Source organism: Notolepis coatsorum (assembly GCF_963971535.1).
Source record: "Notolepis coatsorum genome assembly, chromosome: 13".
In the NCBI taxonomy this organism is placed as follows: Eukaryota; Metazoa; Chordata; class Actinopteri; order Aulopiformes; family Paralepididae; genus Notolepis; species Notolepis coatsorum.
The window spans coordinates 42089610-42114309 of record NC_140177.1 but is presented as its reverse complement, the minus strand read 5'-3'; the positions used below and the strand labels follow the sequence as shown (position 1 = coordinate 42114309).

At 43.2% G+C, this 24700-nt stretch overlaps 1 protein-coding gene across 1 annotated transcript in view; it reads right to left on the bottom strand.

The window, feature by feature from the left end:
* Positions 1 to 24700, bottom strand: part of LOC311238646 (F-box-like/WD repeat-containing protein TBL1XR1) — a 70993-nt gene that overhangs the window by 9454 nt on the left and 36839 nt on the right. Inside the window, exons 7-13 of the mRNA XM_084326779.1 lie at positions 15586 to 15727; positions 9054 to 9117; positions 8833 to 8930; positions 8640 to 8700; positions 3820 to 3941; positions 3144 to 3218; positions 2868 to 2995 (exon numbers count right to left, since the gene is read on the bottom strand). Of these exons, the coding sequence (XP_084182905.1) occupies positions 2868 to 2995; positions 3144 to 3218; positions 3820 to 3941; positions 8640 to 8700; positions 8833 to 8930; positions 9054 to 9117; positions 15586 to 15727 (690 nt within the window). The remainder of the gene's footprint in view (positions 1 to 2867; positions 2996 to 3143; positions 3219 to 3819; positions 3942 to 8639; positions 8701 to 8832; positions 8931 to 9053; positions 9118 to 15585; positions 15728 to 24700) is intronic.

Genomic DNA, 24700 nt, shown 5'->3' with positions numbered 1-24700 from the left:
GACCAGCCAAGCCGGAAGCAACGCCGAGAGCTGGGCTCGAACCCAGCATCTCCTGCGTTAGTGGCGAGTAACCCGGTTCTAAACGGGAACCGGTAGTAAATTAGAAAAAAAACAGAGTATTGATAAGCTCCGACGTTATCGGTACTGCTATCGGTAGTCTAGGAGTGGATTAGCTACGGAGCTAACAGAGTGTACCATCCATCTGCAACGCAACGGTGGCAGCAACAGTGGACACAGAGTAATTTTAACGTTATGTCGAGTTCATACTACACTACACGTATGAACTCGACATAACGTTAACGTTACTCCGTTTCCATGAAGTGTTTAATTAGCAGCAATCTGTTGTTGAAAATTTTACGTTAAACCGGAAAAGGAAATGCGAGGACAGGAAGCCATCATGAAATCGTTGTAGTCATATTGTAGTCTTTTAGTCTTATTAACTAAAATATTTTAACAAAATAAAAAGCAGCAGCACTATTGGATAACTGAGTGACTCATGTTTGCTATGTATTTCTTTCTTTAGGGGAGTAGGACATTTGTTTCACAGTTTTAGCATGGCTAGGTTAAACACAGGTTTTTGTTTTTAAGAGGGGGGGTTTGATTTGATTTGATTGAAGTGTATTTCAAATATGCAACACAACAAACAAACATCAAGTACAGATATAGCCTTAAGCCGTTCAAATAATAAATGTATACATATTTTTTTTAAATAATAATAATCTAAAAGAACCGATAAGAGTATCGAACCGTTAAGCAGTATCGATAAGAGTAGTAGTATCGATAAAATCCTAACGATACCCAACCCTAGTGGCGAGCGCCTTGCCCACTGCGCCACTTAGCCGCCCTGAAAAATGTATGTATCTTAACACTCCAACATTTTTGGAACCCTGGAGTTAGACAAGAAGATGCATACCTTTTTCTTCTCTGTGCATGCATACCTTTTTCTTCTCTGTGCATGCAGTAGGAGTAGGAAGACGTTGGGAACTAGGCTAATGGAGGAACCTACTTCCAGTGACTGACGCTAAGCTAGGCTAATGGTGCGTGTCTTCCTACTCCTACTGCATGCACAGAGAAGAAAAAAGGTATGTATCTTCTTGTCTAACTCCAGGGTAGATGGCAAATAAGCTAATTTCCCAAAATGTTGGAGATTTCCTTTAAGCACTGAACTTGAAGAGGTGCACTGTAGCACGTACTTCACGCTGGTGAAAGTAGGGAAGGAGCTGGTAGTATGGCCATGACCCCGCTTATATGTGAGCGGATGAGGGCGTGGTCAGGCAGGTGTGGTGCGTGCACATGGTTGAAAGTTTTCATGATAGCATATGATTAAAGGGACAGTTCCAATAGAGCAGAGCGCAAAGCCATAATGAAATATAACTTCAAAAGCAAGCCACGATGGGAAGTGTGTTTACCTTCCCATTTTCTCTGACATAACATTTTTGTGTTGAGCTATTACACCAAAATTTGGTTTATATTCTAGCATTGCTAGAAAGTCTGAACCAGAATTAAAACCTCATTTGGGTGTAAGAGATCAGACAAACATTTCATGGCTTCACAAAGTCAAGAGCTCCATTCATTGTCTATGGAGCAGCCCCAGATTTTACATCCCAGTTTCATCACTGATTGGAAGGTTCTCTCCCCGATTTCTAGCTTTAGCGGAGTGGTGCTTGTTCACAAATACCGACTGAACTGCCCTGGGGCACAGGAAGAACATATGTGAATTCTTAAAATGGATGGCATTTCCCTTAAAATTAGCTAAGGGACTGTTAATCCGGTATGTGGGTATCCTGTCTCACCTGGCCAGCATCATGAGGTGTAAACATGTGTTAACTCAATCTGCGCCAACCACGTATTATTATTACGTGTTTGCTCGCCAATCGTTGGGCGCCAAAAACGTAATATTACGCTTTTGGATAGTTTTTCCTTTTTTTCGATTTTAACCCTTTTCTCGCCAAGAACGTGTTACCACGTCATTGCTCGCCATGCTTATACTATTGTATAGTTTACGAGCCCGGATCACTCGTAAACTATACAATATTCACTGCGGGATAACGCGCGAATGTATACATGAAAAAATTATCTCTTTTTTGCATATTCGACGGAAGAAAGTGACTGTCAAATGACCATAGTATTGTCTCCATAGCTATAATATAGATCTAGCTCTCCAAACATAGTGACGCACGGTGAAAGTAGGCTATGGACACCTGGCGCATTAGCTACAAGGATAAGGTATGTGGGTATCCTGTCTCACCTGGACAGCATGAGGTATAAACATGTGTTAATAAACCACTAAGGGAGCGATAATCAGGTATGTGGGTATCCTGTTTCACCTGGCCAGCATGAGGTATTTTTAAACATGTGTTAATCAGGTATGTGGGTATCCTGTCTCACCTGGCCAGCATGAGGTGTACACATGTGTTAATAAACCACTAAGACTGTTAATCAGGTATGTGGGTATCCTGTCTCACCTGGCCAGCATGAGGTGTAAACATGTGTTAATAAACCACTAAGACTGTTAATCAGGTATGTGGGTATCCTGTCTCACCTGGCCAGCATGAGGTGTAAACATGTGTTAATCAGGTATGTGGGTATCCTGTCTCACCTGGCCAGCATGAGGTGTAAACATGTGTTAATAAACCACTAAGACTGTTAATCAGGTATGTGGGTATCCTGTCTCACCTGGCCAGCATGAGGTGTAAACATGTGTTAATAAACCACTAAGACTGTTAATCAGGTATGTGGGTATCCTGTCTCACCTGGCCAGCATGAGGTGTAAACATGTGTTAATCAGGTATGTTGGTATCCGGTCTCACCTGGCCAGCATGAGGTGTAAACATGTGTTAATCAGGTATGTGGGTATCCTGTCTCACCTGGCCAGCATGAGGTTGGCACTGGGGTTGTTGGTCCCGGGCCCTGTGGGGCTCCACTTTATGGTGTAGATTTCTTTACTGTGAGCCTGCAAGTCGTGGACACAGGAGTCCTGCTTCATACTCCAGATCTACAAGATGAGAGACAAAGTCTTCAATTCATTTGACATTATGATTCCGCGTACGACTGTGTGCTTTATCTTGGCCATTGCATTCACGGTGAGTGTGTGTGCGTGTGTGTGTGTGTGTGCGTGATACACAGTACTGACAGACACTGACCTTCAGAGTCATATCATCGGAGCAGGAGGCCAGCAGGCTGCCAGTGGGGTCCCACTTGATGGCATTTACTTCATTCTACAGGGAGATGATGAGATAAGACGGGCACAACAATATGTCAGGTGATTCTGCTTTAACTCATATGAAGACAACAATATGTCAGGTGATTCTGCTTTAACTCATATGAAGACAACAATATGTCAGGTGATTCTGCTTGAACTCTTTGGTTATCCATGTCACCAGTCCATGCCATTCATTCCCAATTAAAACAAAATAGGTGTTGATTCACTGAAGGGTTTGTACTGTAATCTATGCTTCACCTCCCAATGTGATGACAATAGAATGTGATGCTATCCACCGACAACATCATGAGTAGAGACAAGCACAGTGAGGTGCAGCCATATGTTCCATCTAAAATGCTGGTTTTAAGAGGCAGGTCAGACCGTCAGAGGGAGAGGTACGGATGTAGTGATGGCTCTCCGATAGAACAAGAGATGACATTCACCAAGTTTAAATCGCTGATTCATTGTTTGCATGGGAAAATTATGAAAAAACCATTTCCGATCTGATTTTGTCACCGTTCATGAGTTTGTACGTATTGGCTTTGGAACCATTCAAACGATATCTAACCCCTAAAGAAAATGGCACAGAGAGGGAGAGGAGGGGAGTCAGTTCCTACCGTGTGTCCCTGGAAGGTCTTCACAGGTCTGTCCTGGCCCATCTTACACACATGGATGCACATGTCTGTGCTGCAGGAGGCAAACGTGGTGTTATTCTGCCAGTCCACGTCCAGAGCCGGCGCTGTGGGGAGGGGCAGAGTTCAGAACGGTGTCATAGTCAAGCTGGGACGGACACAGGAGGGGGACTGAGTACAGAACGGTCTCATAGTTAAGAGTTGAGAAGGACATGGGTAGAGGACTGAGTTTAGAACTGTCTCATAGTTAAGAGTTGAGAAGGACATGGGTAGAGGACTGAGTTTAGAACTGTCTCATAGTTAACACAGTCTGTGCCAAAAACGTAAGAAGTCATTATTGGGCGCCGACGGTTGAGTGCCAAAAACTTAAAAAGTAGTTATTTGGATTGTTTGATTTTTCTACTTTGATTCCCGCTCTACAGACTTGCCCAGAGCGATCTGCATCATTTTCGACCATCCCCACACATTAGAACTGCAATGCCGATCGACTATCACAAGGTGGCGGTATCGTCCGTGTCTGAACTGCGATAGCTTGGGTTGAATCACACTAACTTTCATTTCTGCTTGGCCAGTGGCCACTCCTCCTGCAGGGACATAGATTCACATTGATCGCCTAGAAATTCCGTCGCCTAAGCGTATTTGACCATCGAAACGTGTATAGACATATACACTGGTAATCGCAATGGCGATGCGATCACTTGGAATTATTCTTCTTGGAATACTTTCTGGCTAAGGTAAGGTACATTCTATGTCTATTTTACCGAATCTGAAACGTGTTTTTCTAACGATCACAGTTCTGTGTTTCACCGGACTAAAAACATGCTCGGCAAACACGATCATAGTTTTGAGTTAAAACGACCCCCCCCCCCTTGATGATTTTGTGATGGAAAAATATACATATCATAACATACCTTTGATTTGGGAGTATTCAGGGTTTCAGGGCATCAGCCAGAACGGTTTGGGCTTATTGCACATAACCCGTTTTATCTCGCGATCTATGAAAAAATACTGTATTATCTTGGAAATGCTATGTTTAGCGTGTAATTACATCGTGTGGAAACAAACTATTATTCCCATGCTGGACTACAAGTAATGTTTGTCAAAATGGGCCACACCATGTCTCTACAGCTATAATACAGAACACAAACACAGCTTCGCAAACATAGTGCAACGACCACGGAAACGACTAGAAGGCTGGCATTCTAAGGGTAAAGATAACCGAATAGCGTGGCAGTCAAAGTGTTAAGAGTTGGGAAGGACATGGGTAGAGGACTGAGTTTAGGGACGGTATAAACGGTATGAATTTGCACTACGGTATGGATTTTGACTATACCTTCATACCTTGTGACCGGTAGACTAGAGCAGCTAGGTCACAGCAGTAGCAATGACGTTAACGTTACTTGACGATTCACTCGACGTTTGCAGTGGTTGTTGCATAGTGTTTAATTGTACTGAGTTTTTCTCCACTTGCTCACGGACCTTTCCATAAAGTTTGGGCATTTCAATTAGGCTAAGGAGGCTGAGAGGAGACTTGCTTTAGCGCAGCAACGGGTTAACGTTAGCCGCTAAGCTAACGTTCTAACGTGACTCCGCGGCAGCAGTTTCATTAGTTTCAATACCCCCCCGTATATTGACGAGGCTTGACAACAGAGGTTCAAAGATAACTTCACATTTATTGGTTATTCGTTTCTTTATATCGCTTTATCCATCGGGCTGCTCTCGTTTCCAACTCTGTGTGTTGACAATGACATCCTGGTGTGACATCATCAACTACGGCAACTTAGGACGCTCAAAACTCAAACCTATTACACGACGCTCTCTCACTCTCTCTCTACGTTGTCAAACATGTACACTAAAGTTAAGTTATGGAGTTTTATTGTGTTTTGAGTTCTTTGAGGGAAAGAAACCTCCTGTCCTGCAGTCGTTTTTATTTTCACTTTGTGCCGCTTGATTTGATTGTATTTCATGAAAAAAGTGTTTTTCAGAGATGGAAGTAACTTGAGAAAAGGTTTTGCATTTTCTATTGCAGTTTTGCACCATAAATGTTCTTAAAATACATCTACCTCTACTATGTGAAATATGTCCTTGTAATACAAGTGTAGAGTAATAGCTGCCAGTGTTTTACACCTTCAGAAGCATTTATATAGACATTTTAAGATAAATTAATATACCGTGATATATACCGATACCGTCTATGCTTCAAATTATACCGTGATATACATTTTAGACCATACCGTCCAGCCCTACTGTATCATAGTTAAGAGGGACATGGTTAGAGGACTGAGTTTAGAACTGTCTCATAGTTAAGAGTTGAGAGGTACTCCCTCATGAGTTCAGAGCTATCTCATGGCAGCTCAATCTCGCTTAAAATATGTAAATAAAGTACTAAGCGACCACAGAAAAAAAGGTAGATAATATACATGATATAAGTGATATATGTACGCATTGTATCAAAAATGTAACATGTATGTATTACAAATAAGTAGATATATTACATATTCAAAAGATTGAAACTGGTTGCTGCGTTTGTTTTGGACTTTTGCAGATACAACACGTAAATATAATAATAATAATAATATATTTGATTTGTAATGCGCTTTATAATTGTGGAGCAAATCTCAAAGCGCTACATTTTAAAAGAACATAAAAACTAGCAAGAGTAAAGGAAGAAAGAATAAGAAATAGGCAAGACTAAAGTTAGCAAGGAGTCAGAAGAACACTAAAACTAGTAACAGAGTAAGAGAAACATAGAATAAATAAAACTGCTAAAAGAAACTGGTAAAAGAACATAAAATGTGTGGAGCAAACATTTTGATAAAAATCAACAAAAGGCTCTATTAAAAAGATGAGTTTTGAGGCCCTTCTTAATGTAACGGAGGTACCGCAGTCTATCCACAGTCACGAGGTACAGTATGTGAAGTGGCTGTGGACGTTAAGCGGTACTGCAAGTAAACTCACTCCCCAGAGGCATCCAGACCCAGTAGCAAGAAGTGAATTCACCTCTTGGTATAGTGGTCTGTGATGCTGCCCGCGACGCGAGAGACCGGGGTTCAACTCCCACTCAGGGCGATCCCTTAACAGGGGTCGAATCGAAACAAACACAAATCAGTAAGATCACACCGGCTACACGTGGTGCCGTGACCCGGATGCCCTGGGTGGAGTGAGTTTAGGGGGGGTGAGTGTAACAGAGGTATCGCAGTCTATCCACAGTCACGAGGTACAGTATGTGAAGTGGCTGTGGACGTTAAGCGGTACTGCAAGTAAACTCACTCCCCAGAGGCATCCAGACCCAGTAGCAAGAAGTGAATTCACCTCTTGGTATAGTGGTCTGTGATGCCGCCCGCGACGCGGGAGACCGGGGTTCAACTCCCACTCAGGGCAATCCCTTAACAGGGGTCGAATCAAAACAAACACAACGCAGTAAGATCACACCGGCTACATTAACACCTTGGTTGCCACTTGTTAACATGGTAAAACATGGTTGAATGCCACCACCCACTTGAATAATAGCGTTGTGAAAGCATAATCTCTGTCTTAAATCTGCCCGTCACTTATCAATGACTTGTTTGCAGTCAACATTGTCGAAACGGATTTATTATTATTATTATTATTTTTTAAATCGGTTCATTTCCGTTTTATAGCATTTTGAAAAGCCCTTGTTTTCTTGGAAAATATGTAACATGTATGGAAAAGAAATGTATTCAGTCGTTATTCAGTTATTCAGTCGTGAAAAAAAATCCAAACTTCAAATAACTACAATTTCGACAGTTTTCGGCTTGCCATTGCTCCGACTGCTTTGTTGTTGAATCAAGTCAAATCCTAGGTAAGCATATATTGTGCGTGTGAACGTTGACATGAAAAGAAAAACGGTACAAAAAATAATAATAATAAGTATATAAAGGGAACTTGAATCGATACTCGGTAGTACCGACGTGTTTCGGTTCGGTACCTCAAAAGTACCGAATTCGGTACCCATCCCTACGTGGCACTCAAAATGTTAAAAGCATCCACAATCTGTGGTGCTCTCAGGTGGTCAGGGAGAGCATTCCACAGACTGGGAGCGTAAGAGCAAAAATCCTGATCTCCCATAGTGCAGAGTTTGGTCCTTGGGCGCTGGAGGTTTGACTGGCCGGAGCAGAGATATATTATTTATGGCTATAACATTACGTACAATGTGTAGCTTATTTCCTGTGGTCGATTAGTACTTTATTTACAGTTTCTAATGAGACCGTGTTGCTCGTGGATAAGAACATGGTCAGAGTGAGAGGACTATTTCGAATAGGGCAAGTTAAAGTTACAATATGTAGTATTTTGATCTACTTAAAGGGTTGCACTGATAGTTGCCCAACACATGTTTTTCCAGTACACATGACGATCTCCAGGGTGATGACAGCACATACAAATGCCCTTGGGCTGTCATTTGGTCGGTCTATTACTTCTCCCTCTGAATCTAACGAGCCAACTATCTGTCAATCAAAAGGAGGTTGTTGAAAGTTGAAAGGCAAACTAAAAAAGCACGTCAACTATGCAAGAGCAAAGGCGACAGCGGACGGCGCAATTTTTTTTTTTACGGGGTAAGAAATGTATTTGGTTTGTAGATTAGGGACGCCGATACACACTCCCAACTATTTGGGGGCGAACGTCAAGCAGGTTCATCTGGATATCATGAAGCCCACTAAAGAGGTTAAGATTTAAGGTTATTATTTTTGCGTGACATGTGGTCTGATATTCAGAGACGGAAACATGCGTTTAAGAGGAGCCATGTGGCGCGGAGAGGGCGGGTCCAGCTGACTCCTGTCACTCACCTGAGTGGAAGGGGAACTGCTGCTTGGCCTCTCCTGTGTGGGCGTCCCAAATGATGGTGGTCTAAGTGGAAGAGACCATTACATTCATTTACTTTACACTATTACTCATTTTAAAATACACATTCCCCAACATATACAAATTTTTTTTTTTTTTTTTAATAGCTTTTTTTTGTGCAAATTCCCATTGCGTTACCTTGTCTACACCAGCACTGAGGATAAAGTTTCCTTTCTTGTTCCACTTAAGGGCAAAGATAGGACCCTTGTGCTGACCCAGTGTACTGGCCAGGTTACCTGCAGCATATCAAACACAAATCAAAACAGTTATGAACAAGATGAGGAGTGTAGGTATGACAGCATGTTTGTATCCAGGATTCTGCTCAACTAAAAACAATTGAATGAAAGTGAAAGTTTTACCATCTTTTGTCCATATTCGGGCGAAGCCGTCGTACGAGCCAGTTGCTAGTAGCGTGCCCTCACTCTGAAAAAGAGAGGACGTGGTGATTGTTGAAGTTTTAAAGTTTGTTTATTAAATATCACAATAAAATACACATACTTTACAGTGAAATGCTTGGTTCTGTAAGAAAGTAAGTTTAAAAAAAAAGTAAGTAAAGAGGAATATACAATATACATATATACAATATACAGTACAATATACAATCTAAAGTAGTAAAAATTAGTAAACAGTGAGGTACAATGCAGAAAATGAGGTACAACACATTGCGATTGCAAATGAGGTATGAATGTAGTGCAAATCTCTTTAATAATAGATAAATATAATGTGGTGTTAAAGTGAGTGATAAGGTGACTGTTTGTTTTAAAAGTGAGTGTGTGCGTGTGGATGTGTGTGCAATCAGTGTAGATGATGGGTTGTTACATGGAGTCATTGTGACTGTGTTGCTGTCAATATAATCGCACACCTTCTTAACATCTTCCCTGGAGTTAGACAAGAAGATACATACCTTTTTTGTCTCTGTGCATGCATTAGGCTTAGGGAACCGTCGCTCCGTTAGCGTAGCTTCATCACTGGAAGTGGGGCGGAGTTAGAGCCTGACGTTCCCTACAGTGCCCTAAAGTCACGAAATACAACTCCAAAACGTTCCTGTAAACATGTTGTGACCTGTGTATTTACCACGTGGAGAAATAAAAATTTAATTCGACAATTACGAAGCAAATATACTCGGAACAATTTTTTGCCTAACGACTCCTCTCTGAGCGCAGTCAGTGATTTCAACGTGTCGCCGTGATTCTCATTCATTCAAAGGATCCGAACCGATTGAAGTTTATGGATACCATGACTTAAAATCCTCTTACTTTGACGATTAAAAGCCTCCCCAATTTAGAAAACAGTAATCCAATGGCTGGTATTGATATACTGCACGCTAATGGAGCTAACCGGACACTAAAGCTAACCGGACACTAAAGCTAATATAATGACTTTCTTTCTGGGGGGTTTCAAAATAAAAGAGCGACGTCTATAGGGCTGGGCGATATAACGATAACGATAAATATCACGATATATTTTAATAATCGATATAGAATATAATTTTTTATTTTTTTTTATACCTGCAACAGGGCAGTTTTAAAACCAGAGACAGTGGACAGACTTGTCTTTCTTGCCTGCAACTTAAAGTAATGGCTTTGCTTGTCCAAATGACAATACTGACCAAATTCAGATTTCTTTTTCTCTTGTCCATTTATTTTGTTTGCTTTCTAATTTAAAATACATTTTGAAACCGTCTGTACACAGTAGGCTATGTGTGCTAGCAGAACTAGACTCCAGTCACGAGTCACAGTGCACATGTGCGGTGGTTTGTCCACCAAAAAAGCGCCAAAAGATCGAAAATAAACTAGCAGAGCCAGAACTGTTCAACTCCTCTGGAGCCACAGCCAGCAGAGAAGCCGGTTTACTTTAGCTTTTAAACCAGCTGCAGCCTGAGAACTGGAGTGTGAGGGGATGTAACACTAAAGATGGCGGCAATGACAAAGAATTGCTGCAAAATAAACATACATCTGTTGTAAAAAAAAAAAAAAAAATTAAAGTTTTTTTATACTTATAACAATTCGATAATTATTGATATCGAGAAATAAAATAAAATTATCATATCGTTATCGCGATATGATTTTTTTCCATATCGCCCAGCCCTAGTCTATAGCAGCGGAATACGTTTATTTTGTACATTATCTAACGTTAACACGAACCTAAACTAACGTTACAACTAACCTAAAGTTAGTTTAGGTTCGTGTTAACGTTAGATAAAGTACAAAATAAACGTATTCCGCTGCTATAGACGTCGCTCTTTTATTTTGAAACCCCCCAGAAAGGAAGTCATTGCTCTCGTTATCTGCTTGAGTGTCCGGTTGCTGGTTAGCTCCGTTAGCATGCAGTATATCAATACCAGCCATTGGATTACTGTTTTCTAAATTGGGGAGGCTTTTAATCGTCAAGGTAAGAGGATTTTAAGTCATGGTATCCATAAACTTCAATCGGTTCGGATCCTTTGAATGAATGAGAATGTCAACAATCACTGCGACACGTTGAAATCACTGACTGCGCTCTGAGAGGAGTCGTTAGGCAAAAAATAGTTCAGAGTATATTTGCTTAGAAAACGTAATTGTCGAATTCAATTATTTTTTATTTCTCCACGTGGTAAATACACAGGTCACAACATGTTTACAGGAACGTTTTGGAGTTGTATTTGGAGTGTATTTCGTGACTGTAGGGCACTGTAGGGAACGTCAGGCTCTAACTCCGCCCCACTTCCAATGATGAAGCTAAGCTACGCTAACGGAGCGACTGTTCCCTAAGCCTAATGCATGCACAGAGACAAAAAAGGTGTGTATCTTCTTGTCTAACTCCAGGGAAGACGTTAAATAAGCTAATTTCCCAAAATGTTGGAGTTTTCCTTTAAGACTGTAGGCCACGGCTCATGAGAAAACGTGCAATAGTGCTCATTTACCTTCATTTATTGATCTATTTTACTGCTGCTACTTTTTTTTCTTGCGTTTTTATGTACCGATTTTATTGTTTGTCCACCACATAGATTTACTCATTTTATTGCATGTCCATTTATGTCTGTCTATTTTAACATTGTCAACTGATGAGAACTGATTGGATACCTGAATCTCCCCAAGGGGATCAACAAAGTATCTATCTATTAAAGTAACCTACGACTGTTGAATATCTAGCTGCGAGAGCAGCACTGACTGCAGAGCTTGGTGGCCACTGTGTCCACTGATAAGCAGGCGTTTCATTCCCTAAACCACCAGGGGGAATAAGGGTTCTTTGGTCACCTGGACGACATTTTGGCTCTGTGTCATTCTATTTAACCTATAATTAACCAGGCGGGCCAATGAAGAACATATTCTTATTTACAATGACGGCCTGGCAAGAGGACAAAAAGGCCTCTCAAAGGATAACGAGGAAAGGGGACAAAAAAAATTATCTAAAAATAGATTTACATTACAGAGGTAGGGGAAATAATTAAAACACACAACAAACAAACAACTAAATAAAATGATAAAGTACATGATGCATGAAGCAGAACAGTCAAATTACAGTTAAAAGGCTGGGTGACAGTTGCAGGTGTGTATAAACAACTTAAAAGTAGGGGATACATTTGTCAATTATTTTATCTTTTGCATCTCCTCCATTCAGAGGAGACGAGACGCCAAGCAGCATTTATTTCGCCTCAATTGGAGAGAAAACCTGGACAGACGATGTCGCTCACAGAACAGTCCTGCGCACCTGCGCAGCCTGCCGTCAAGAGACCTGCACAAGCCGGGTCTACTTCACGTGTGCAGGCTACCACAGGGACGGTTACAAGCCGGGCCTACTTCACGTGTGCAGGCTGCCACAGGGACGGTTACAAGCCGGGCCTACTTCACGTGTGCAGGCTACCACAGGGACGGTTCGCCCACCTCAAGTGGACCCAGTGCAGGGATTAAAGCAAAAAAAAATCTCCTGACTGAACTTTTTTTCTGGCCAAGTCATATTCTTATTTTAACCTCCACTGTTTTTTTTTTTTTTTTTTAATAGCGTTAGCGTTTTAAGGGAGCCTACTTGTAGAGCCTACTGTCCTGACTGTGACTATAGACCCTACTGTTGTGGTTGTTGTGCCAGGCAGGGAGGCTGTGTGCTGGAGAGCGTGAATGCAAGTCTTGTGGCTAGCTTCTGATTGATGGCGAGATAGCACCCTTTTCCCATTACTTTGAACCATGAACGGCTTGTTATCATACAAACAAGGGACTAAACACGTTTCACAATTATGGTACAACAACAATGGACAGTCTCCTCCCCACCGTTTGTATATCTTTTTTACCACCCACCCACCCACCCACCCCCTCCTAATGTACAGTCTCCTCCTCATCATATGTATATATTTACTGTTAGGATCTCTGGGTAACAGTACTGTATATTTGCATATCGTATATGTGACAAATGTAACATTACTATTACTATATACCTGTAAGGCATACATGTCATAAATGTCATAAATGTCATGATGTCATGTATGTTGTGTATGTCATAAGTGTCACTATGAATTGAAAATGGGGGACCCTGATGATGTAAACAAGACAAACGCCTTTCTCTGGCCTGCATCCCCTTAACAATTGTGTGTATTGCTACTGGATTTACAAGATCCAGAGTGAATGAATGAATGAAAACTTTATTTAATACACGAGACCCTCTTCTTGGGACCAAGTAAGGTTGTCAATAATCCAATGTACAGTTACAACCCCCCCATCCCACCTCCAATGTACAGTTTCTTCGTCAAATGTATATACTCTTTTTAGACAATTTTTGTATCACAAACAATAGGCTACTGTATTTGTAAATCTGGTATGTCATAAATGTATAGATGTAGCAGTATTGTCTATCTGTATGTCATGTGTGTCATATATGTTATGATGAATTGAAAATGGGGGACCCTGATGTAAACAAGACGAAAGTCTCTCTCTGGTCTGCATCCCCTTAACAATTGTGTGTATTGAGCTGTACTGTATTGTACCCATTCTGCAATCTGTTAATAACAATCAATCAATATTTAACAGATAGCAGAATGGGTACAATACAGTACAGCTCAATACACACAATTGTTAAGGGGATGCAGACCAGAGAAAGACGTTTGTCTTGTTTACATCAGGGTCCCCCATTTTCAATTCATAGTGACATACATGACATACTACAGGTATATTATAGATAGTAATGTTACATTTGTGACATATATGATATGCAAATATACAGTACTGTTACCCAGAGATCTCCCGGACAAATGGTAGAAAGACGTTTATTGAGCTTAAAAACAATTGATAACGCAAATAACGTTCTGATTAACAAAGGCATTCGTTTTGTGGCATTAACGTTACCTAGATTTATCAACATTCACATTTATCATACACGGAGGCGCAAGCTCACACACGCAACACCACCACCACCAACAACACCACACTGGTTGAACTTGTCGCGTAAATAACGTTCTGATTAACAAAAGGCATTCGTTTTGTGGCATTCACGTTACCTAGATTTATCAATAGCAATAGTAATATATATGTTTCTTTAGACTAGAATAAGTCAAATGAACTTACTGTCTCGGAAAAGTTGCCGCATGTTGATGAGTCAAGTTTACTCTCGAGTAGAGCTAGAGAGCAATGGCGGAGTTTCAGAAACTCAAAACGAAAAATGGCCGCTTCCCATTGGTGCTGAGCACAGCGGAGGCGGGTGAAAGGAGTAGGGGGTATCTGCAGAGCCGCAGAGCCAAATTACTGTTTGGTGCGGCCGCGGTAGGGGAAAAAATGATATTTGACGCCTCTGATTGGCTCAGGTTAAAATCCGTCACGACTCCGAATCAAATGACGGAATCTCCAAATCAAATGGACGGATATCCGTCCCAAGACGGAACGCTTTAATGCCTGCAGACCGCTATCCATCAACTTGTCATTCCAGAGCAACTTGGATGGTCTGAGAGAGAGAGCCCTGGGGCGGGACGTGTCAGGCTTGCTCTGTGGGAGTCCGGTGGCCCGAGTCCCAGACCGACCACATCGACGTTTCCCCCCCTGCATTTCTGAAACGTTTTCACTGGTTGGTGAGAGAACAGCATGTCCCGGTCAGAACAGCTGAACGCTCCAACTTTATGTTCTTTTGGTCACTGAATGCGCGTTGCCTTGTGAACTAGAGAGGGTGGAGAGACGACTGCAGGCCATCCGGAGGCTCAATGACTCTATGCAGCACTAACCCACCCATCTACATTCACTGCACACACGTCCACATGCACACACTCACTTTAGACACTTTAAACACGTTTGAACACTACACCATATTCTTTTTCTATTTATTACTAAATAAATAGACTACATCCACTACCTAATTTTTGCATTTTAAAAGGTTAGCATTTTGTATTTTAGTTTGTATATTTTGTATTGTGTTTGGCCTTTATTCTTTTTACCCTTTCTACTGTATGACGCACAATCTCAGGAGGCTCATACAAAACCAAGCATTTCACTGTAATGCACTTGTACCTTATATGCAACCAATAAAACGGCTCATCCAGAAAATCCTGCGATCACCGTCGACTAGTTAATTTCTTTAGTCAAGGGCGGCCCTAATACAGACGGTCCAATTAATTTTAAAAGGAAGGATTCTATTAAAATGTGTATGTTGGTCTGACATCCTCCAGTAACTCTAGTACACAGAGACAAGGCAGTCTGGAGCGGAGCAGCAGAGGGAGACAGTTTATCCATGGGAGTGACTTGCTCCCATATATCCGGTTGGGAAGGCCAGCCAAGGAATGCCTTTGGCAGAAGTAGTGGTCACACGCACAACACGCACACGCACACACACACGCACCACAGATTAAATTACCAAAATCTGCCCTCACTGCATGTACACACACACTGCTGTCATACTGTACAACTACACACACACACACACACACACACACACACTCACATTCCAGTCCAGTGAGGTGACGTCTTTGTTGCTGGGGACGTCTTGGCCCCCCTCTCGTATGCAGTGTCTGAGCACCAGCTGGGTGGAACCGCCTGTGCTGTTCTCACTCAGGTTCCAGATCCGCGCTGTAGAATCTCCAGACCTAGACACACACACACACACACGTGCATGCGCACAGTGAAGCATCCGCATTAGTGACAGACAGCATAGCTCTCGAATTTAATGCAGCATTAAGTAATGGAAATCACATTACTATTCTCTTTTTTGCTCGAGAGTAAAACACCGCTACGAATGGGAAGAAGAAACCAGCGTGCTTCTGTCCTTCTCTCTCAGTGGGCATTATCATTACCACGCCCACGTCAAAACCACAGGCTAATGCACAGGCGTTGCTCCGGGTCTGCGCCATGTGTGACAAAAGTATAGAAAGCGTGGTGTAATAGCTAATTGGCCGTGTTGCAAATGAGCAGTCAGCAGCAGCAACTCAGTGGAATCAGCCAGACAGAATGTACCAGCATTTATTCAGACCCTTGTTGTGCTTCTGGGTCAAATTGAATGGATGGAAAACTTGAAACTCATGAATACACTAATGTAACTCAGCGGCATCATCTGCAATTTTCCCTGGAAGAGCAGATGTGGTTTTGTTAGCCATGGGGAAATGTCAAATAAAGCCTTGATGATTGGCTGGCTCTGCGCAGAGCTAACCGACATGAACCCTCGCAAGGGAGAACCTAATACAAATCTGTTTTAACTTATGTAAATGTAAAGAGTGTTGCTTACGCTCACGGTTAAGACGGTATAGAATAGGGACAGGAGCGGTTATTTCAATATTCGACTATTCAAAATGATGTAGGTATTTAGATATTTATTTTGAAAGCAAAAACCGTTGTCACGCTTTAATTTTTAAGGCAAAATCGCTATGCCGAAGGTGAAACTGCTGCTGTATGCCTAGCTGGTATAACCAACCTCTTCATGTGTCGGTTCTATGCTAATTTTATATGCACTGTAATTTTAAGAGAACCATCTTATCACACTTTTTACTTCTTACTGATGCACTGCTCTGTTGTATGTTAAATACCCTGTTGTATGTCCGTTCTATTTTATAATTTTTAGACTATTTTTAAACTGAATCATTTTAAACTATTTTTATTATTTGTATTACTGAATGAAACTGTAAACAGAGAGCCTATTGGGATGCTAGATCCTAATGTGAAACACTGTGATTTACCATACCTTGCTGCTACCTGTCTATCTTTTTTATGCTTGCTTATGCCTGTATTTTCTACTGTTGTGAAGCACTTTGAACTGCAACCTCTGTATGAAAAGTGCTATACAAACAAAGTTATTATTATTATTATTATTATTATTATTATTATTATTATTATTATTATTACTATGTTCAACCGCAGAAAACAAATGCTCGCCAATTGGGTGTGACGTAAAGTAAAGATGTGAAATTACATTGCTGTCTTTGTTATTACACAGTACACACCCATAGATGCGCCAATGGCATGAAGTTGCAATATTCAGTTGATCGTTTGTAAAGTGCAATGTTTATAATGTTTTCCTCAAACTGAGCAATGCAGTCTTTGACACGTGATTGCATTTTCAAGTGACCTGACAAAATGAGGGTTCTTATGAGTTTCCCTAATTTCCCTGCTGGTCACTTCATTTTTGACACGACCAAGCCACAAGGTAGTGTCATAATAAAACCAACAAAGTAATTTCATGTCTTTATATTACGTCAAATTGGCAAGCATTTGGTTTCTGACCTATGGTAATTTCACCCAACCTCATACTATTGTGGTTGAGCATAGTAGATGTTGGGTCTACCAGCTACTGTGTGCTGCTGAATGAACAGGGTTTTGTGATTGTTGGTTGACAGGAGGCTACACGCTAATGTAAGGCATTAAGGCAGGCAGCTGTTTATTGAACTATTTATGGCAAAATAATTCTATACAAGCTCCTAGTGAGGTGAAGACAGTGAAGCTAACAAGTTTCTGTGGAGGACGTTAGCCAGGGAGCCATTGGAGCTATGGTGAGTTATTTTCCCTCTATGAGCTCCTGGAGAGGTTTCAGAATGGATGCACTTGAGATTTGTTAACTTGCCAGCTACGTTTTTAGTTGTGGCTAACGTTAGTAACTAGTGACTGATTGCACTGTAGCAGACTGTGTGTTGCCATGTTGCACAGAATATATATATGAGAGAGAGAGAGAGAGAGAGAGAGAGAGAGAGAGAGAGAGAGAGAGAGAGAGAGAGAGGCGACAAGAGAGCGAGAGAGACATGCATATACACAAATGAATGTTGAAGAATTACGATTGTCAAATTACGCAGTGCTCATATTATTTATCCAAAAGACTGTGACACATTTATTGGCAGGGAGTACTTAGGCCTAACAAAAATAATGGTTGGTTTCAGGTTGCCGACCGACCCTGCCGATTTAGGTGCGACCCAATATATTTTACGAGTTTTTTAAAAAAATTATATATTTATAAAAAAAAAAAAAAAAAAAAAAATCAGATTTTTTTTTTTTTTTTTTTTTTTAGAATAAAGTTTCATAGAAATCTTAGTCAAACATTTAGTATTATGGATATTAAACATGCTGGCAGAGTACATGCATCCATGTTGTTGTGAACATTTTAATTAAATAAAGAAATTCCCTATCCATAGTCGCCGTGGGAAAGAATAAAATAAAAAAATAAAATAAAATAAATTCCCTACCTACCCATGGCCAAACTGACAACCAACCTGAAACCAACTATTATTTTTGTTAGGCCTTAGGATATTCGATTAACCAAATATTTTTCAGTAGTTAAAATCTAATATTGATATGGCTTCAAATTCCCATCCCTAGTATAGAATGAGTCATGGCGGGGTGATACATCACATTTACACACACAATGATTAAGATTAATTACTTTTAATTAATGTACAACTGCAAAAATTAGAATAGAACATTTTTCTAAACAGATTTGTACAGTTCTTAGTTGCAAAGGCTACGTTTTCTATGACATTTGGAATTTCACGCACAAAAGATTTGCTTGAGACCCACTGAGGCGGACCATGCCAAAAGAAAAAAAAACTGCTCCTGGCCTTTGGTCACCAACAGAATTAAATTATCTGGGACAGTTACTCCTGTGTGTTTTCATCTTAAAATGGCTGCTCTGTGGTGCTAGGGTAGCTGTTCTAGGGATATGTGTGTCAGGAGGAAGAGAGAGGGATTAGAGTGTCAGGAGGAAGAGAGAGGGATTAGAGTGTCAGGAGGAAGAGAGAGGGATTAGAGTGTCAGGAGGAAGAGAGAGGGATTAGAGTGTCAGGAGGAAGAGAGAGGGATTAGAGTGTCAGGAGAAAGAGAAAGGGATTAGAGTGTCAGGAGGAAGAGAGAGGGATTAGAGTGTCAGGATGAAGAGGGAGGGATTAGAGTGTCAGGAGGAAGAGAGAGGGATTAGAGTGTCAGGATGAAGAGGGAGGGATTAGAGTGTCAGGATGAAGAGGGAGGGATTAGAGTGTCAGGAGGAAGAGGGAGGGATTAGAGTGTCAGGATGAAGAGGGAGGGATTAGTGTCAGGATGAAGAGGGAGGGATTAGAGTGTCAGGAGGAAGAGGGAGGGATTAGAGTGTCAGGAGGAAGAGAGAGGGATTAGAGTGTCAGGAGGAAGAGAGAGGGATTCGAGTGTCAGGAGGAAGAGGGAGGGATTAGAGTGTCAGGAGGAAGAGAGAGGGATCAGAGTGTCAGGGGGAAGAGAGAGAGATTAGAGTGTCAGGAGGAAGAGAGAGGGATTAGAGTGTCAGGAGGAAGAGAGATGTATTAGAGTGTCAGGAGGAAGAGAGAGGGATTAGAGTGTCAGGAGGAAGAGAGAGGGATTAGAGTGTCAGGATGAAGAGGGAGGGATTAGAGTGTCAGGATGAAGAGAGAGAGAGGGATTAGAGTGTCAGGATGAAGAGGGAGGGATTAGAGTGTCAGGGGGAAGAGAGAGAAGGATTAGAGTGTTAGGAGGAAGAGAGAGAGGGATCAGAGTGTCAGGGGGAAGAGAGAGAGGGATTAGAGTGTTAGGAGGAAGAGAGAGAGGGATCAGAGTGTCAGGATGAAGAGGGAGGGATTATTAGAGTGTCAGGAGGAAGAGGATTAGTGTCAGGATGAAGAGGGAGGGATTAGAGTGTCAGGATGAAGAGGGAGGGATTAGAGTGTCAGGAGGAAGAGGGAGGGATTAGAGTGTCAAGGGGGATTAGAGTGTCAGGATGAAGAGGGAGGGATTAGAGTGTCAGGAGGAAGAGGATTAGAGTGTCAGGATGAAGACGGAGGGATTAGGATGAAGAGGGAGGGATTAGAGTGTCAGGATGAAGAGGGAGGGATTAGAGTGTCAGGAGGAAGAGGGGGGGATTAGAGTGTCAGGAGGAAGAGGGAGGGATTAGAGTGTCAGGAGGAAGAGGGAGGGATTGGAGTGTCAGGAGGAAGAGGGAGGGATTAGAGTGTCAGGATGAAGAGGGAGGGATTAGAGTGTCAGGAGGAAGAGGGAGGGATTAGAGTGTCAGGAGGAAGAGGATTAGAGTGTCAGGAGGAAGAGGATTAGAGTGTCAGGATGAAGAGGGAGGGATTAGAGTGTCAGGATGAAGAAGGAGGGATTAGAGTGTCAGGAGGAAGAGGGAGGGATTAGAGTGTCAGGATGAAGAGGGAGGGATTAGAGTGTCAGGAGGAAGAGGATTAGAGTGTCAGGAGGAAGAGGATTAGAGTGTCAGGAGGAAGAGGGAGGGATTAGAGTGTCAGGAGGAAGAGGATTAGAGTGTCAGGAGGAAGAGGGAGGGATTGGAGTGTCAGGAGGAAGAGGGAGGGATTAGAGTGTCAGGATGAAGAGGGAGGGATTAGAGTGTCAGGAGGAAGAGGGAGGGATTAGAGTGTCAGGAGGAAGAGGATTAGAGTGTCAGGAGGAAGAGGATTAGAGTGTCAGGAGGAAGAGGATTAGAGTGTCAGGAGGAAGAGGGAGGGATTAGAGTGTCAGGAGGAAGAGGATTAGAGTGTCAGGAGGAAGAGGGAGGGATTAGAGTGTCAGGATGAAGAGGGAGGGATTAGAGTGTCAGGAGGAAGAGGGAGGGATTATTAGAGTGTCAGGAGGAAGAGGATTAGAGTGTCAGGATGAAGAGGGAGGGATTAGAGTGTCAGGATGAAGAGAGAGGGATTAGAGTGTCAGGATGAAGAGGGAGGGATTAGAGTGTCAGGAGGAAGAGGATTAGAGTGTCAGGAGGAAGAGGATTAGTGTCAGGAGGAAGAGGGAGGGATTAGAGTGTCAGGAGGAAGAGGATTAGAGTGTCAGGAGGAAGAGGGAGGGATTGGAGTGTCAGGAGGAAGAGGGAGGGATTAGAGTGTCAGGATGAAGAGGGAGGGATTAGAGTGTCAGGAGGAAGAGGGAGGGATTAGAGTGTCAGGAGGAAGAGGATTAGAGTGTCAGGAGGAAGAGGATTAGAGTGTCAGGAGGAAGAGGGAGGGATTAGAGTGTCAGGAGGAAGAGGATTAGAGTGTCAGGAGGAAGAGAGGGATTAGAGTGTCAGGATGAAGAGTGAGGGATTAGAGTGTCAGGAGGAAGAGGGAGGGATTAGAGTGTCAGGATGAAGAGAGAGATTAGAGTGTCAGGATGAAGAGGGAGGGATTAGAGTGTCAGGATGAAGAGGGAGGGATTAGAGTGTCAGGATGAAGAGGGAGGGATTAGAGTGTCAGGAGGAAGAGGGAGGGATTATTAGAGTGTCAGGAGGAAGAGGATTAGAGTGTCAGGATGAAGAGGGAGGGATTAGAGTGTCAGGAGGAAGAGGGAGGGATTAGAGTGTCAGGATGAAGAGAGAGGGATTAGAGTGTCAGGATGAAGAGAGAGGGATTAGAGTGTCAGGAGGAAGAGGGAGGGATTAGAGTGTCAGGATGAAGAGGGAGGGATTAGAGTGTCAGGAGGAAGAGGGAGGGATTGGAGTGTCAGGAGGAAGAGGGAGGGATTAGAGTGTCAGGATGAAGAGGGAGGGATTAGAGTGTCAGGAGGAAGAGGGAGGGATTGGAGTGTCAGGATGAAGAGGGAGGGATTAGAGTGTCAGGAGGAAGAGGATTAGAGTGTCAGGATGAAGACGGAGGGATTAGAGTGTCAGGATGAAGAGGGAGGGATTAGAGTGTCAGGATGAAGAGGGAGGGATTAGAGTGTCAGGAGGAAGAGGGAGGGATTAGAGTGTCAAGAGGAAGAGGGAGGGATTAGAGTGTCAGGAGGAAGAGAGGGATTAGAGTGTCAGGATGAAGAGGGAGGGATTAGAGTGTCAGGATGAAGAGGGAGGGATTAGAGTGTCAGGAGGAAGAGGGAGGGATTATTAGAGTGTCAGGAGGAAGAGGATTAGAGTGTCAGGATGAAGAGGGAGGGATTAGAGTGTCAGGATGAAGAGAGAGGGATTAGAGTGTCAGGATGAAGAGGGAGGGATTAGAGTGTCAGGAGGAAGAGGATTAGAGTGTCAGGAGGAAGAGGATTAGAGTGTCAGGAGGAAGAGGGAGGGATTAGAGTGTCAGGAGGAAGAGGATTAGAGTGTCAGGAGGAAGAGGGAGGGATTGGAGTGTCAGGAGGAAGAGGGAGGGATTAGAGTGTCAGGATGAAGAGGGAGGGATTAGAGTGTCAGGAGGAAGAGGGAGGGATTAGAGTGTCAGGAGGAAGAGGATTAGAGTGTCAGGAGGAAGATGATTAGAGTGTCAGGAGGAAGAGGGAGGGATTAGAGTGTCAGGAGGAAGAGGATTAGAGTGTCAGGAGGAAGAGGGAGGGATTAGAGTGTCAGGAGGAAGAGGATTAGAGTGTCAGGAGGAAGAGAGGGATTAGAGTGTCAGGATGAAGAGGGAGGGATTAGAGTGTCAGGAGGAAGAGGGAGGGATTAGAGTGTCAGGATGAAGAGAGATTAGAGTGTCAGGATGAAGAGGGAGGGATTAGAGTGTCAGGATGAAGAGGGAGGGATTAGAGTGTCAGGAGGAAGAGGGAGGGATTATTAGAGTGTCAGGAGGAAGAGGATTAGAGTGTCAGGATGAAGAGGGAGGGATTAGAGTGTCAGGAGGAAGAGGGAGGGATTAGAGTGTCAGGATGAAGAGAGAGGGATTAGAGTGTCAAGAGGAAGAGGGAGGGATTAGAGTGTCAGGAGGAAGAGGGAGGGATTGGAGTGTCAGGAGGAAGAGAGAGGGATCAGAGTGTCAGGATGAAGAGAGAGGGATTAGAGTGTCAAGATGAAGAGGGAGGGATTAGAGTGTCAGGATGAAGAGGGAGGGATTAGAGTGTCAGGATGAAGAGGGAGGGATTAGAGTGTTAGGAGGAAGAGGGAGGGATTAGAGTGTCAGGAGGAAGAGGGAGGGATTAGAGTGTCAGGATGAAGAGGGAGGGATTAGAGTGTCAGGAGGAAGAGGATTAGAGTGTCAGGAGGAAGAGGGAGGGATTAGAGTGTCAGGAGGAAGAGGGAGGGATTAGAGTGTCAGGAGGAAGAGAGAGGGATTAGAGTGTCAGGAGGAAGAGAGAGGGATTAGAGTGTCAGGAGGAAGAGGATTAGAGTGTCAGGAGGAAGAGAGGGATTAGAGTGTCAGGATGAAGAGTGAGGGATTAGAGTGTCAGGAGGAAGAGGGAGGGATTAGAGTGTCAGGATGAAGAGAGAGATTAGAGTGTCAGGATGAAGAGGGAGGGATTAGAGTGTCAGGATGAAGAGGGAGGGATTAGAGTGTCAGGATGAAGAGGGAGGGATTAGAGTGTCAGGAGGAAGAGGGAGGGATTATTAGAGTGTCAGGAGGAAGAGGATTAGAGTGTCAGGATGAAGAGGGAGGGATTAGAGTGTCAGGAGGAAGAGGGAGGGATTAGAGTGTCAGGATGAAGAGAGAGGGATTAGAGTGTCAGGAGGAAGAGGGAGGGATTAGAGTGTCAGGAGGAAGAGGGAGGGATTGGAGTGTCAGGAGGAAGAGGGAGGGATTAGAGTGTCAGGATGAAGAGGGAGGGATTAGAGTGTCAGGAGGAAGAGGGAGGGATTGGAGTGTCAGGATGAAGAGGGAGGGATTAGAGTGTCAGGAGGAAGAGGATTAGAGTGTCAGGATGAAGACGGAGGGATTAGAGTGTCAGGATGAAGAGGGAGGGATTAGAGTGTCAGGATGAAGAGGGAGGGATTAGAGTGTCAGGAGGAAGAGGGAGGGATTAGAGTGTCAGGAGGAAGAGAGGGATTAGAGTGTCAGGATGAAGAGGGAGGGATTAGAGTGTCAGGATGAAGAGGGAGGGATTAGAGTGTCAGGAGGAAGAGGGAGGGATTATTAGAGTGTCAGGAGGAAGAGGATTAGAGTGTCAGGATGAAGAGGGAGGGATTAGAGTGTCAGGATGAAGAGAGAGGGATTAGAGTGTCAGGATGAAGAGGGAGGGATTAGAGTGTCAGGAGGAAGAGGATTAGAGTGTCAGGAGGAAGAGGATTAGAGTGTCAGGAGGAAGAGGGAGGGATTAGAGTGTCAGGAGGAAGAGGGGGGGATTAGAGTGTCAGGAGGAAGAGGGAGGGATTAGAGTGTCAGGAGGAAGAGAGGGATTAGAGTGTCAGGATGAAGAGGGAGGGATTAGAGTGTCAGGATGAAGAGGGAGGGATTAGAGTGTCAGGAGGAAGAGGGAGGGATTATTAGAGTGTCAGGAGGAAGAGGATTAGAGTGTCAGGATGAAGAGGGAGGGATTAGAGTGTCAGGATGAAGAGGGAGGGATTAGAGTGTCAGGAGGAAGAGGGAGGGATTAGAGTGTCAGGATGAAGAGGGAGGGATTAGAGTGTCAGGAGGAAGAGGATTAGAGTGTCAGGAGGAAGAGGATTAGAGTGTCAGGAGGAAGAGGGAGGGATTAGAGTGTCAGGAGGAAGAGGATTAGAGTGTCAGGAGGAAGAGGGAGGGATTGGAGTGTCAGGAGGAAGAGGGAGGGATTAGAGTGTCAGGATGAAGAGGGAGGGATTAGAGTGTCAGGAGGAAGAGGGAGGGATTAGAGTGTCAGGAGGAAGAGGATTAGAGTGTCAGGAGGAAGAGGATTAGAGTGTCAGGAGGAAGAGGATTAGAGTGTCAGGAGGAAGAGGGAGGGATTAGAGTGTCAGGAGGAAGAGGATTAGAGTGTCAGGAGGAAGA